The sequence below is a fragment of the Haliotis asinina genome, chromosome 6 (assembly GCF_037392515.1).
Source record: "Haliotis asinina isolate JCU_RB_2024 chromosome 6, JCU_Hal_asi_v2, whole genome shotgun sequence".
In the NCBI taxonomy this organism is placed as follows: Eukaryota; Metazoa; Mollusca; class Gastropoda; order Lepetellida; family Haliotidae; genus Haliotis; species Haliotis asinina.
This window is the reverse complement of record NC_090285.1, coordinates 31177586-31190892: the sequence shown is the minus strand read 5'-3', so window position 1 is coordinate 31190892 and position 13307 is coordinate 31177586. Positions and strand designations below refer to the sequence as shown.

At 43.0% G+C, this 13307-nt stretch overlaps 1 protein-coding gene across 1 annotated transcript; it reads left to right on the top strand.

Annotated features, from left to right (window-relative positions):
- Positions 1 to 432: 432 nt before the first annotated feature.
- LOC137286331 (NADP-dependent malic enzyme-like) lies at positions 433 to 12578 on the top strand. The gene is made up of 12 exons (XM_067818121.1): positions 433 to 761; positions 3002 to 3285; positions 6189 to 6264; positions 6488 to 6649; positions 7486 to 7589; positions 7976 to 8085; positions 8466 to 8563; positions 8697 to 8810; positions 10220 to 10331; positions 10725 to 10867; positions 11602 to 11772; positions 12154 to 12578. Exons 1-12 carry the CDS (start codon positions 663 to 665, stop codon positions 12397 to 12399), a joined length of 1719 nt encoding a protein of 572 aa, XP_067674222.1. The 5' UTR covers positions 433 to 662; the 3' UTR covers positions 12400 to 12578.
- The last annotated feature ends 729 nt before the right edge of the window (positions 12579 to 13307 follow it).

Here is a 13307-nt window from a genome sequence, read left to right as displayed (position 1 = left end):
CCGTACATATGGACGCTTGACAGTTGTAATCGATGGTGATTCAGTCGTTACTGCAGAGTGGATGTTGGACTCAATGTTTACGTTCAAAGGCTGTTTTAGCTTTACAAATATCTTCTCTTTGCCCAAGAGCAATGTCATGAGATTTTTACTAGGTCACAATAACACTGTGGTAAACTTATTGATCATTTAATCCACTGAAATGCATTTGACACATCTTTGGTGGTAAATTGGAAAAGAAATGCTCCTCTCCTCAAAATGCAGTATACACCGATATTTTAACAAATTGTAGAAATGTAAAACATCAGTAGAAATTATTACAAACAAATAACAATAATGTTGCGTCAAGGGCATTTAACGCAGGAATAAATATTTTAAAATGTCGTGAAGGTATATATTGTCACCACCGGGGTCTTAACACTGTATAGAAGGGTCACACATTGATGTTAATCCTTCAGCGTTACAAGTCCCTGACTGTGTAGCAGTTAACTAGCTTATAACTTTATGTTAACAGCATTTTCTAATACAGCGAGGTTCTCAGCAACGGGTGATTGTTGACGTCACAATCACGTGGTCAATATGAGCAGACGACACGGGCCCCGCCCCCGACTGTCAGCTAGCACGTTTATTTCCGCTATTCTGTAGTGGAAGAGAGAGAAGAGACGATGGCGGACACACCGACAGCCTCACCATGCAATAACATTCAACGCGGAAGGCCCCATGTCCGCGGGATAGATATCATGAGAGACCCAAACCTAAACAAGGCAAGTACCGACAAAAATTTCCTTTGCCGATAAGATAAAATAATACCGCGTTATAACGGTTTCAGGCCTGTCACCTCGGATGATTATCGTTCGATTATTCCGTGTAAATCGCTCACATAACACACTTAAACCTACTGTTCGCATGTTGCTGTATAACTTATTCTAAACTGCACGATATTTATTGTAAAGAGCATATTCATTATCATTTACTAGAGGAGAAATCATATTTAGGTTTAAATATTTATTTCGCAACATTACGGTGAAGTTCTGTCAAGTCAAGATTAATGTTTTTAATGCGACCGCTTACAAACCCTCATGATAAAATGATATGCTCACATTTACGGATTAACTTTCACCAATGTGTTCTATGTTGTGGAAGTAGCAAAGTTTTCTCGCCCTGTTGGGAGTAAACAATTCCGGTAAAAACCAGTACACATCGAGGCTGGGATTATTCTAATGGCCTGTTTTAACGTCTACATATATGTGGGTTTTACAGGGTAACTTCAAGAACACTCAATACCTAAGCTTAATCATTGTGACTTTACATTTCTACCCCTCCAGCATAAATATGCTGAAACAGATACGATGACACAGCGCTTTTCTACATAACGCCGCTACGACAAACACATTGTACACACTCTTACACCAGGCCGCTGTGGATTTCAACAAACCGGTTACATAGTTACAATGAATCTCTCTCTCACTCTCTCTCTCTCTCTCTCTCTCTCTCTCTCTCTCTCTGAGTGTTATGTTCTCTCTCTCTCTGAGTATTATGTTCTCCACTATCTAGTTAAATATATCCCAGGGTAGTACACGGGTAAGGACAATACGCGCTGAACTCCATCATATGAGACACACTGAGCGTATTCATGAGAGCGGATGGTCTCTGGGTCTATACAGGCTTTATAGTTGTCTTGCTACAAAGCCTACACAGCCTCAAGTCTACACGATAGGTCTGCGGTGGGTTGTGTAGCTGAAATAGCCTACAAAACCTCAAGTCTACGCGATAGGTCTCTGGGGTGTTGTCTAGCTGAAATAGCCTACAAAACCTCAAGTCTACACGATAGGTCTCTGGGGTGTTGTCCAGCTGAACTAGCCTACAAAACCTCAAGTCTACACGATAGGTCTCTGGGGTGTTGTCTAGCTGAACTAGCCTACAAAACCTCAAGTTTACACGATAGGTTTCTGGTGGGTCATCTTGCTGAACTAGCCTCTAATACCTCAAATCTACTCAATATGTTACTGGTGGGTTGTCTTGTTGGACTAGCCTACAAAACATCAAGTCTACACGATAGTTCCTGGTGGGTTGTCTGGCTAAACTAACCTAGTATAACTCAAATCTTCTTGAAAGGTCACTCATGGGTTGTTTTGTGTATCTTGAAATTGTAGTCAATGTTTAATGAAATGTCACACTTAAACTGGTTGGACGATCTTTATCACACTACATGCTGGCGTAATGACTAAGGGATGTGACATCTGATGTCACTATTTGTATTGACTTATGCGAATCCTCAAATTGAAAAAGTACTAAAATGGCAGCGATGTAATCAGATAGTTCCTAGATATTGTGACGGGGGATTCAAGGGGATTCCAATTAGTGTCAACCTAACCGATGCTGCAGCCATGATCTTTCTGTACCCGATATGTCATTCTCTTACCTTAACTGTTGCACGTAGTTTTGCAACGCTGTTATACACAATGAATTTGTTATTTATATTCATTATAATAAATTATCGATAAAGTATTGTACCTTTTCTCGTCGATAATTTTTATCTTAACGACGAGAATAGGGATCGAGGTTCTGATTCGTATAATACAAAAAAACTTGAAAAACAACGTGTCCTTCCTGTTCCCTGAAAATTTAATACACGCTGGACTCCATCTTACTCTCTCTTTAGGTCCCAAGTGTAACTGCTGATAATCGCCATCACTCAAATATCATGAGGTCGAGTAAACGATTAGCAGCTTCATCACACTGAAGCGAGAATGATTCTTCCAAACTAAGATACATGGTAAGCTGCCTAACTCTCGTATTCCACATTAACTCATGGCCGTGTCTATTGCACATATAACTACAAACGCCAGCAACATACTGATAATCAAGCTTAGGAAATGATACATATGCTGTGATCTGGACGAAGTGGAATGTGTTCGAAATATCCGAAAGAATTCCTAATCCAGCCTTACGTTTCAGTCAGAAGATACAAAGTACGAGTATTAGGAGTTCTCTCTCATTGTAGGGGTTGGCGTTTAACCTTCGGGAGCGCCAGTTACTAGGTCTTCATGGATTGTTACCTCCGGCCCTGCTGGACCAGGACTCCCAGGTGTTCCAGGTAATGCAGAACTTTTACAGGTGGAATGACGACCTAGACAGGTACATCTACGTCATGGCGCTCCAGGACAGGAACGAGAAGCTTTTCTACAAGGTTGTCACTCAGTATGTCGAACTAATGATGCCTGTCATCTACACACCAACTGTCGGCCTCGCCTGTCAGAAATACGGAATGATTTTCAGGAAACCGAGGTATGTCGTCTTTCGAACATATTTCATTATCTTTTGTACATTACACTGCATGCGTGATCTGTCACAAAGACCTGTCAAACCAGTGTGAAGAAAACAGCTGAGAACAAGGTTCGACATATATTTACACACTCACTGAAACTGTCTCCTAGTCTGTCTGACATGATGTGGTCGCCAGAGAACCAGGTCCGTCACGTATTCACACACTCACTCAAACTGTCTGCCCAGTCTGTCTGACATCATTTGGTCGCCAGGCAACCAGGTCCGTGATGTATGCACACACTCACTCAAACTGTCTGCCCAGTCTGCCTGACATGGTCTGGTCGCCAAAGAAACCAGGTCCGTTATGGATGCATACTCCAGTCTAGGTGTGATCGGAGTCTATTCGGACACATGGCTTGACTAATGTTGGTGCAGTAACGATATCACTATATTTCCTGATGTGACTGATATTTCTGATACTGAGGTAAAGTTTGTTGACATGGGATGGATGAATAAAACATAACGCTAAGATTCCACCAATAGTTAGGGTTTGGAGACTTGTATTGTACTGATTTTGCACTTCTCACCAGTAGGTCAGTCAGTTATACTAAGCACAGCAGGCGACACAGACCGCTACCCTATCGCATATTCGCTTCGTTGAGGTTTCCATTGAAAATGCGAGCGCATTCGGGTTTTTTTTTATTTCAGAGTTTAATCATTACGATGCAGACATTATGGTGATTGTGTCTTGCTTTGAATTCGGGTCCCTGTTTCTATTAAATTCCTGATTGGTTGCTCTGTGTCGGTACTCTGAACTGAACCTAAAAATGCATAACCACTCACATCAACGTTCGACAAGTGCTTTTATTCGGAACAAGCTGTTGCTGGCGCTCGCTTGTCAGAAATCCATGTGTGATGCTGTCACAGTCAGTGTTAACGCTTTATCAAGGATCATGTTGAGCCACCAGACAATGTTGTCCAACAGTTAGGCATGTTGAACCTCACAACGTCAAGGTAATGGGTATAAAGCAACCAAAATGTATGTAATGTATGAATTTCATTGTTGCAGATAGAATGACACTGAATATGATTAGGCTTTTAGAATGTCCGTGATGACTGCATTACGCCACTTGTCTCTAGATCTCTAGAATACAGTCACTAGAGTTCATTACTTGACTGTCCGGCCATATTGGATATTGCAGCAGCAGGAACTGTTTACACATGTATTTATTACCAGTGTAACCAGACCTGTGCTTCAGTTAATGTTGGATCGTTACTGTCACAAGCCTAGGATATGCCCCTTGATCTTACAGCCAATCGATATGGTACGGTTGCGGGTACAATTAATGAATGGAGACAGACCAGGAACTTATTGTCCTTGCAGGTTTTCCTGTTTTGATAAGCACTGGCGAAAATGACCTAGTTCATGTTGGCCAGAGGGAACTGTCCTGTTGTTAATGTTACCTGACCACCTCTTTCGCATGGCAATAGAGAATCTTTAGATGTCTGACAGACTGCATAATGGAATACAAGATAATGGAAAATTATCCAGCTCGACGTCTACTCCATCTGCATATCATGTTTGTTATTATGTGATTATTTCACCATCTCCGTGTTATAGTAGGTGTGGACGAGTAGTAGGTCGGCTGTTCTATCCCTGCTCATACCAGAAGACGTGAAAACATACTACTATTTGATACACAACCTTGGTCACAGCATTGAGCAGACAGCACCATGGCTATTTGGTTAGGATCATGGAACACATCATACAATGTTTAATTGACTATATAGTGTACATGTCGGCAGTCTCTGCAGGCCAACACATGAACATAGAGGGTCTTCAGCAATGTCTCCTGTAGGCCAACATCGGAATATAAAGGGTCTACAGCGATACCTACTGTGGGCCAACATACGAATATAGAGGGTCTACAGCGATGTCTCTATAGGCCACCATATGAATATAAAAGGGCTACAGCGATGCACACATATTCACGAAGAAGTGACATTCGGACAAGTTAAAGTTGATTTGAATTTCACCGCTACAACGCAGAACAAAAAGCACGAACAGACACACGTGGTATCTGATTTCAATTCTGGGGTCAGTACTACAAGCAGCTGTTGTGGTCTGCATACAGTTGGAGTGACTTATGTACGAAATCAATAAGCAGCATTATAACGGAAAGACCTTTAATAAAGACTCACAGTGTTATATTCTAGGCCTGTGAGGCTGTCAACTGTGACTGAAAGTGGGAGACGAAACTTGCCAAGCATATCCCATGACAAACGTCCTTGCGTCAGGCTGTTGCGCGGTATACTGATGGGCTTCCTACAAAATGCTACTGCTGTAACATGACAGCAGGAAGCAGATGGTTCCGGCGATGGTCCAGTGTGAACGGCATCTTGTTCCTTCCTTATTCCCAGAGAGGCTGTTAGGCCAGCAAGCCACATTATATACCTGACCCGCTACGACATTGCCTTAATCAGGCAGGGAACAGAACGTGCCTACACTGCAAACACTGTCTTTGCCGATAGATCGATAATTGCACCAAATTAGCACTCTAAATATGAAACGACAGTCATGAGTGATTGATTAATGTATTTGGGTGGATAGCACTGTGAATGTGTATGGTCTTTGCCAGGGCGATGAACACTGTTGGTGGTCATTAAGACTTCAACTTCAGGACAAGTCTGTTGAGACTTCAATGTATCATCACAGCACGTATATCAAACACTTTCACTTTCTTATGCCCAACTTCCATATATGCATGATCAACTCGATGTTTCACTTTCCTTGGGGTTGTGCGGGGTAACTGTGATGCTGACGTACATAGAAACCATGTACAAGCTGGGAGTAGCACGAAACAAAACCAGTATTCCCATGACCGGTGTAAGCTTTGATATATCAGAATCGTCTGTTCCCACAGGGGTTTGTTCATCACCATCCATGACCGCGGGCACGTCAGCGACATACTGTACAACTGGCCTGTGGAGGACGTGAAGGTACATATTTAACTGTGCTGATAGCGGAGAAAAGTGTAATTAGCCCAGCGGATAAGTGTTCAGATTGTGCAGTTTGTGTTACAAGCATGAAATTTGGCATGGTTGTAGCTTATAATGTGTAATGTGTGTGTGAGAGAGAGAGAAGAGAGAGAGAGAGAGAGCGTTCCCCATACACTTGAAGTAATTGAGGCGCTAATAAAATACTCTTTTCTTCGAAATACAGGCAATCGTTGTCACTGACGGAGAACGAATTTTAGGCCTTGGTGACTTGGGGGCGTATGGAATGGGCATACCCGTGGGTAAACTGTCTCTGTACACCGCGCTTGCAGGGGTCAAACCTAACCAGTGCCTCCCCATTATGCTGGACGTGGGGACCGACAACCAGGTATGTCGACTTCGGTCTCAGTTGAAGTGAGTATGCTTGTAAGCCACTTTTGTTGCAATAGGAAGGGGATGAGTTACATACTGGGTATGAGGCACGTCGGGAATACATCGATCGTCGTCACTACGAGTCGAACTGTAGAATAGTGTAGATGTATTTACCGCTAGATTTAGACACTGTTTTGTAGATGTAGAAATAACAAAACAATGGGCAGTCAGAAATCATCTGTTCCTCCGGCGAGTTGCCCGTATTCAGGCTATACACGTTCCTCACGGAACTCGTAGACAAGTATCACATAAATTGACTAAGACGTGATTCACTGCAGAAGTCAGTTCGGCCAAAGCAAAATCTGAGTGAAGGTCTGAAAGAAATAAACATCTTGAAATTCAGAGGAAGTTTTGTCACTGTTGTTATCTACTCTTGTTCACTTTGATATGTAAATTCGCTGAATAATTTCTTCCGTCACGCATAGACGTTCAGTATGTTGTTTTGCCATTTGTCAACGACTTCACACCTGAATAGAATTAAGTCAGGAGCTGTCAAGATGTATCATGTATCCCTACCGATGCTACAGGATTGTGCCATTGTGCGTTAACCACAGCTGATAAGATATATTCTTGTGCCCTAACTACAGCTGTCAGGTTGTATCCTGTATCCCAAGAACAGCTGCCAGGACTGTACCATTGTTCCCCTATCCACAGCTGCCAAGGTTGTAGCACTGTGCCCTTAACTCAGCTGACCCTATCCAAGCCCTATAACCTTGTTCTCAGGATGATCCTTTCTCTTTTGCAATTATGATTATGAATGTTGTTGTTGTTATTATTATTATTATATTACAGAATCTGCTATCGGATCCTCTCTACATCGGTCTAAAACAGAAGCGAGAACGAGGCCCTGCGTACGATGAACTGGTGGATGAGTTCATGGAAGCAGTTGTAGAAAGGTACTGAACGATGTCCATTCAGGTAGCTCTATCAGTTAGATCTACGCTGGTGTGGCAACACCCCCTTGATGTACTGGTGCCAGAACAAAGCTGCACATATTGGTGTGACAACATTACCCGGCTGTATTGATGTTGGGACTAGGCGTATTAGTGTGCCATCTAACTCATGCGTTTTAGTGTGCCATCTAACTCCGGCGTATTTGTGCGCCAACTAGTTCGGTTGCATTGCCGTAGATATTTATATTTTATTAAGAATCAGGGAAACGTTCAGGTCAGGGATCCTCGCTCTTACTCACAGCGTCAATGAGGGTGAATCTCAATCTTCCATGTAAGAAATATGATAACATGTCCAGGTAGATGTATACATCAGGCATGTTTGTGTTTAGGTACGGCAAGAACTGCCTCATTCAGTTCGAAGATTTTGGCAATGTCAACGCTTTTCGACTCCTTGAAAAGTATAGAGGGGCCTACTGTTCTTTCAACGACGACATTCAAGGTAACTCTGGAAACAGAAGTACAGACCCACACACCTACACTCCTACACACGTAAAGCTTGTTGCTCGTCAGTTCAGCACAGACACAGACAACCATAATGATATCAACTGAGAGCAACATAATTTAGACGTAATTGTGTATTATTTACTGTGTATCCACACATTGTCCCACAAATGTAGGTACACCGTAAAACACATTATTTTATATACGGGGAACATATAATGATCACTGTCATATCCCTAGGATGCCTGTATGTATATCCTAGTATATACATGCATTTGACTTATTAGGATTGAGTACCCAGGTGCAACAACAGAACAATTCAGCATTGTGTCCCACTGCATCATCTACCCAGGACACCTGTTGATCCCTGTGTTCCAGGAACGGCAGCCGTGGCGGTCGCGGGCATCCTGGCGAGTGTCAAGGTCACAGCAACACCACTAGTTGACCACAAGTTCGTCTTCCAAGGAGCAGGGGAGGTGATAAAACATTGAATTTAGCTCAGCACATTCTCACTGAAATTTATAATTATGTTCTTTTGGGGTTCCTACTCCTAATGACTGTTCATTTTGAATATAAAGCTAAACTATATTATGTGATTTACATTTACAGGCATCGATAGGTATCGCCAAGCTGTTGGTAAAGGCGCTGGAAAAGAAGGGTCTGTCTCATGATGAAGCTGTGTCGAGGATCTGGATGGTCGACTCCAAGGGACTTATCATAAAGGTAGGGACACTCTTTTCTCTTGGCAACTATAGTATTCCCAGAAATTATTGAGAATCATGTTGCGTCATGTAACTCATTACGTTTTTTAACTTCTGGCGTTTTACTTACATAAACATGTTAAAACATCATCCTTTTACAGTCTCAGTCTTGTTTTAGTACTTTGTTAGACCTCCTCGCTCAGCAAAGCATGCCTGAATACGCCTAGGCACACTACCCATCAAAGTTTGTAGGTAATCGTGTGACAGGGTGTCCCAATATTGGACCACCTCGGCCTTCATATCTTCAATATTTCTCAGTCCCTTTTGGTTTATTCTGTCCTTCATGACTCCCCACACATTCTCAATTGGGTTTAGGTCTGGGCTGTAACTGGGCCAGTCTAAAACTTGATCATTTTCGCCCGACAACCACTGTTTTGTGTAGCGCGCAGTGTGTTTTGGGTCATTATCATGCTGGAAAATCCAATCATCTTCATACAATGTTTGTGCTGTCGGAAGAAGGTGACCATTTAGAATGTCAACGTATCTTTCTTTTGTCAAGTTTCCCGTGAAAACACACAATGGCGTCACTCCGCGAGCCGATATGCCACCCCACATGTGAAACTTCGGGCTATGTTTTGGTCGCTGGTAGGTAGGTTTGACAGTATCTTTGGTCCAAATTTTCACACAATTAGGGAAAAGCCAAACAGAACTTTCATCCGAAAAGAAAACATTATCCCAATCTTGATTTTCATGAGCCCGACACCAGTTTAAACGTTTTTCCTTTTGTGCATCTTTTCATCAACGGCGAGGGAATTCCACGTTTTTTCACCCAGTTAAGTCTCTGTAATTCCTGCCTAACTGTTGCATACCTGAGGACTTCCTCTGCTAATCATTTCATTTTCTGATGTTCTCAACACTTTTCAGTTTGCCCCTACTCACAATCTGCCCAAGTCTTCGGCGATCTACAGCACGGAATTTCCAAGGCCGACCTGCCCCTGCTTTGTGCTCTATCCCGGTTCCTGTTTGAATATTCTTCAAAGTTCTGTATACTGTAGACAGAGGAATACCATGTCTACAAGCTAACACTTTAGCATCAGCCTCACCCCTTTCAAAATCATCTAGAATGAGCTTTCTTTTCTCTCTTGCTGCAAATTCTGCCATGTCAACACAGGAAGCCGTCTGCTCAGACAAGGGAGATAACTCTTGACATAATGAGCTTCCTTCTAAGCCTTCAAGAGTTGTCTCCCTTATTTAGTATGCTTAGTGCATAGTGAAAGCCCTTTTTCCAATCTTAGCATCATTAGAAAAAAAACAAAGATTTTCTCAATAATTTCTGGGAACACTGTATCATTCCTGTTAATATGTACACATCCGTGGACGTTTGGTTAACTAAATTAACTCCATCACATGTTTGTCCTTGTCTGTTGATAGAACCGCCCTAAGGGAGGTGTAACAGGTCACAAGGTCCACTTCGCTCAAGTGGCAGACCCTATCGACACTCTGGAGCAGGTGATTCTCACTGTCAAACCAACATGTATTATAGGTAAGCATACCTCTCCCTGAGGTAACATCGAAAGCTTATAGTTTAAAGGGAAGGAGCTCGGATGGTCAGTGAGTGAGTGAGTTTTGTTTTACGCCGCACTCAGCAATATTCCAGCTATATGGCGACGGTCTGTAAATGATCGAGTCTGGACCAGACAATCCAGTGATCAACAACATGAGCGTCAATCTGCACATTTAGGAACCGATGACATGTGTCAACCAAGTCAGCAAGCCTGACCACTCGATCCCGTTAGTCGCCTATTACAACAAGCATAGTCGCCTTTTATGGCAAGCATGGGTTGCTGAAGGCCTATTCTACCCCGGGACCTTCACGGGTCCTCGAATGGTCAGGGTTTACATCAAATGTAGTATCACAGTACTTTGAATCCACCAGGCGCAGCAGCGGTTCCAGGAGCCTTCACAGAGCAGATCATCAAAGCTATGGCGGACTTCAACGATCGCCCCATCATATTCGCTCTGAGTAACCCAACAAGCAAAGCTGAGTGCACGGCAGAACAAGCGTACACATTTACTAATGTATGTATGACCAATAACATGCTCATAACTGTTGTGTACTGAAACATTTTTTGCCAAATTTAAAGTTTCTTAATAAACTGCCACAGTAAACATTAGGATATGGGGATAGTTTCCCGAGTATTTAAAACTCAAAGGGAATATATTCAAACTGCAGTTCTACAGGGTAAGCATGTACAAAATAAAGAGGGCTTGTTTTGTAGAAGTAGTTTCCACTGTCTGTAACAGCACACTGGTTCTTCATGCATCCGTGTATGGACCAGAAAGGTGATATGTACGAGCCAATTGTGAGTGGTGAGCTGCTATTTAACATACTTGACTTCGCAGTGTGGTACATGTACAGTTAGAGTTCCAGGTATCAAACGTTCTTCTGGATCACACAAATCTTAAGGAGGCAAATTGTTAATACGTTATACCAAGCAGATTAGTAAGTAAATTGTGACAGCTACGTAGATGCAGATAAACCATATTCTAGGTGATAGCACTGAATGTTTCCACCCATCCGTCCGCCCGTTACACAGGTAACAAGGTCAGGGCCCAGATTTTGGAAGCTTTCTTAGTGCCAAGATAGTCAAGATAGTAATTTAATCTTGATGTGTGGCACCTACAAGTCACCGCTAAGAGAGCTTCGAAATTCTTGGCCCGGGGTTATTGACAACCAGGTAGAAGTGGTTTTCCCGTCCCAGTGTATGTGAGTATCTCATGTCACAGTCAGCCACATTGATGCCATATGACAGGGCCGGGCAGTGTTTGCGAGTGGGAGTCCATTCAGGGCAGTGACTGTTGGCGGCCAGACCTTCCAGCCAGGGCAGGGTAACAACGCCTACATCTTTCCCGGGGTGGGGCTTGCAGCTATCGTGTGTGACATAAGGAACATCACCGAGGAACTCTTCCTGCACGCAGCCGAGGTGAGTCACACCGACCCTTACACAAACTCATGTCATGTAGCACAACAACAGTAGGTACACACGACTGGTATTGCACACGACAGTTCACGCGAAATATCTAGGTTCGATTCAACACATGGGTACAGTGTGTAAATTCCATTTTTGATGTTCCTGATATTCCCCCACCGTGAAACTGCCTGATTATTGCCCAAACGGCGTAAAACTACACTCACTCACTGACAGCGGTAGTGTTGGCTAGTAAGGCTACACTTGTACAGATATCGCCAAGCTTGCTACACTGAAAATGCAAAATACTCTGCATATGTTCAGAAAAACAATGGGTAGTATAGTGTATTATCGACATTCACAGCGTTATAAACTTCAGTGATATTACACTTACAGCACCTGTGTGAGCTGGTCACCAAGGAGCACCTATCCGAAGGCCGCGTGTACCCCCCTCTCTCCACCATCAGGGAGGTATCCACCAGCATCGCTGTTGCCGTCAGTGAGTTTGCTTACAAGGCTGGTCTCGCCTTACTCCAGCCAGAGCCCAAGGACAAATGGGCAGCCATCACACAGAGTCAGTACTGCACAGACTATGCCGACTTCGAGCCCCCAGTATGGGACTGGCCAGCAGCCCAGTCCTAGTTGAACTACAAAACGGCACTGTATGGTTGTAGACAATTGTATATAACATACCGACGCGTCATGTTTACAATGCAACATATATCATGACCCTATTTACGCAGACATGGCTCTTGTGTATCCTTTAAAACATTTTAATGTAACTTTTACATTCAAACTACATATAAATAGATGGTGGCTTAGGTTTGTTTGTGGTAAATTCTTTGGTCAAAGCAGGTCAGTGTTAATCTCATTGTCCATTGTCTCGCAGTCGATCCGATCCTCAAATACTTGGAACGTGTTAATTCTTGTTTCATAATGTACCTGTTTTACCTGTTGCAGTTTGTTTTGTTTAAGTGGCTTGGATATGTGTGTGTGCGTGGGTGGGGGTGGGGGTGGGGGGCATATGGGGGTAGAGGAATGTGAAGCAGAGTGGATATCGTGAATCACAGTGTTATAGTGTGCATGGATAATGCGCTTTAGTTTTGGAATGTATGGGTACGTGCGTGCGTTAACTTTCGATCGGCGAACTGTTGAACTGAAGTGTGTTTCTGCTTAATTTAGGGCGGAAACAGGTGTATGGCAACAAAATCTAGAAATTATTTGCAGCTGCATGCTGTGATTTCAGAGTGAAAAGTCTTGATGCTTTTTCTGCACAAGGCACCCCTAAACGTGGCCGCTCCACTCGTTGATCAAATAGTATGTTCGAAACCTGGGAAACCCAGTTACATGAAGGGCTGTGCCAGGTGGCAGATCTTCCACGTTACTCACACACGGCAATAGGAAACGTTCAGTGTATTTCATACTTAATGACCGCCTGGAAATAAGTCGTACATCAAAACCTTTGATGAAAGGTGAAACATCAGAATAGTCAAGTTAGCCTATGTAAAGACATGTTCGGTTTTCGTCATTCTAGTCTTCTGTAAAATCTT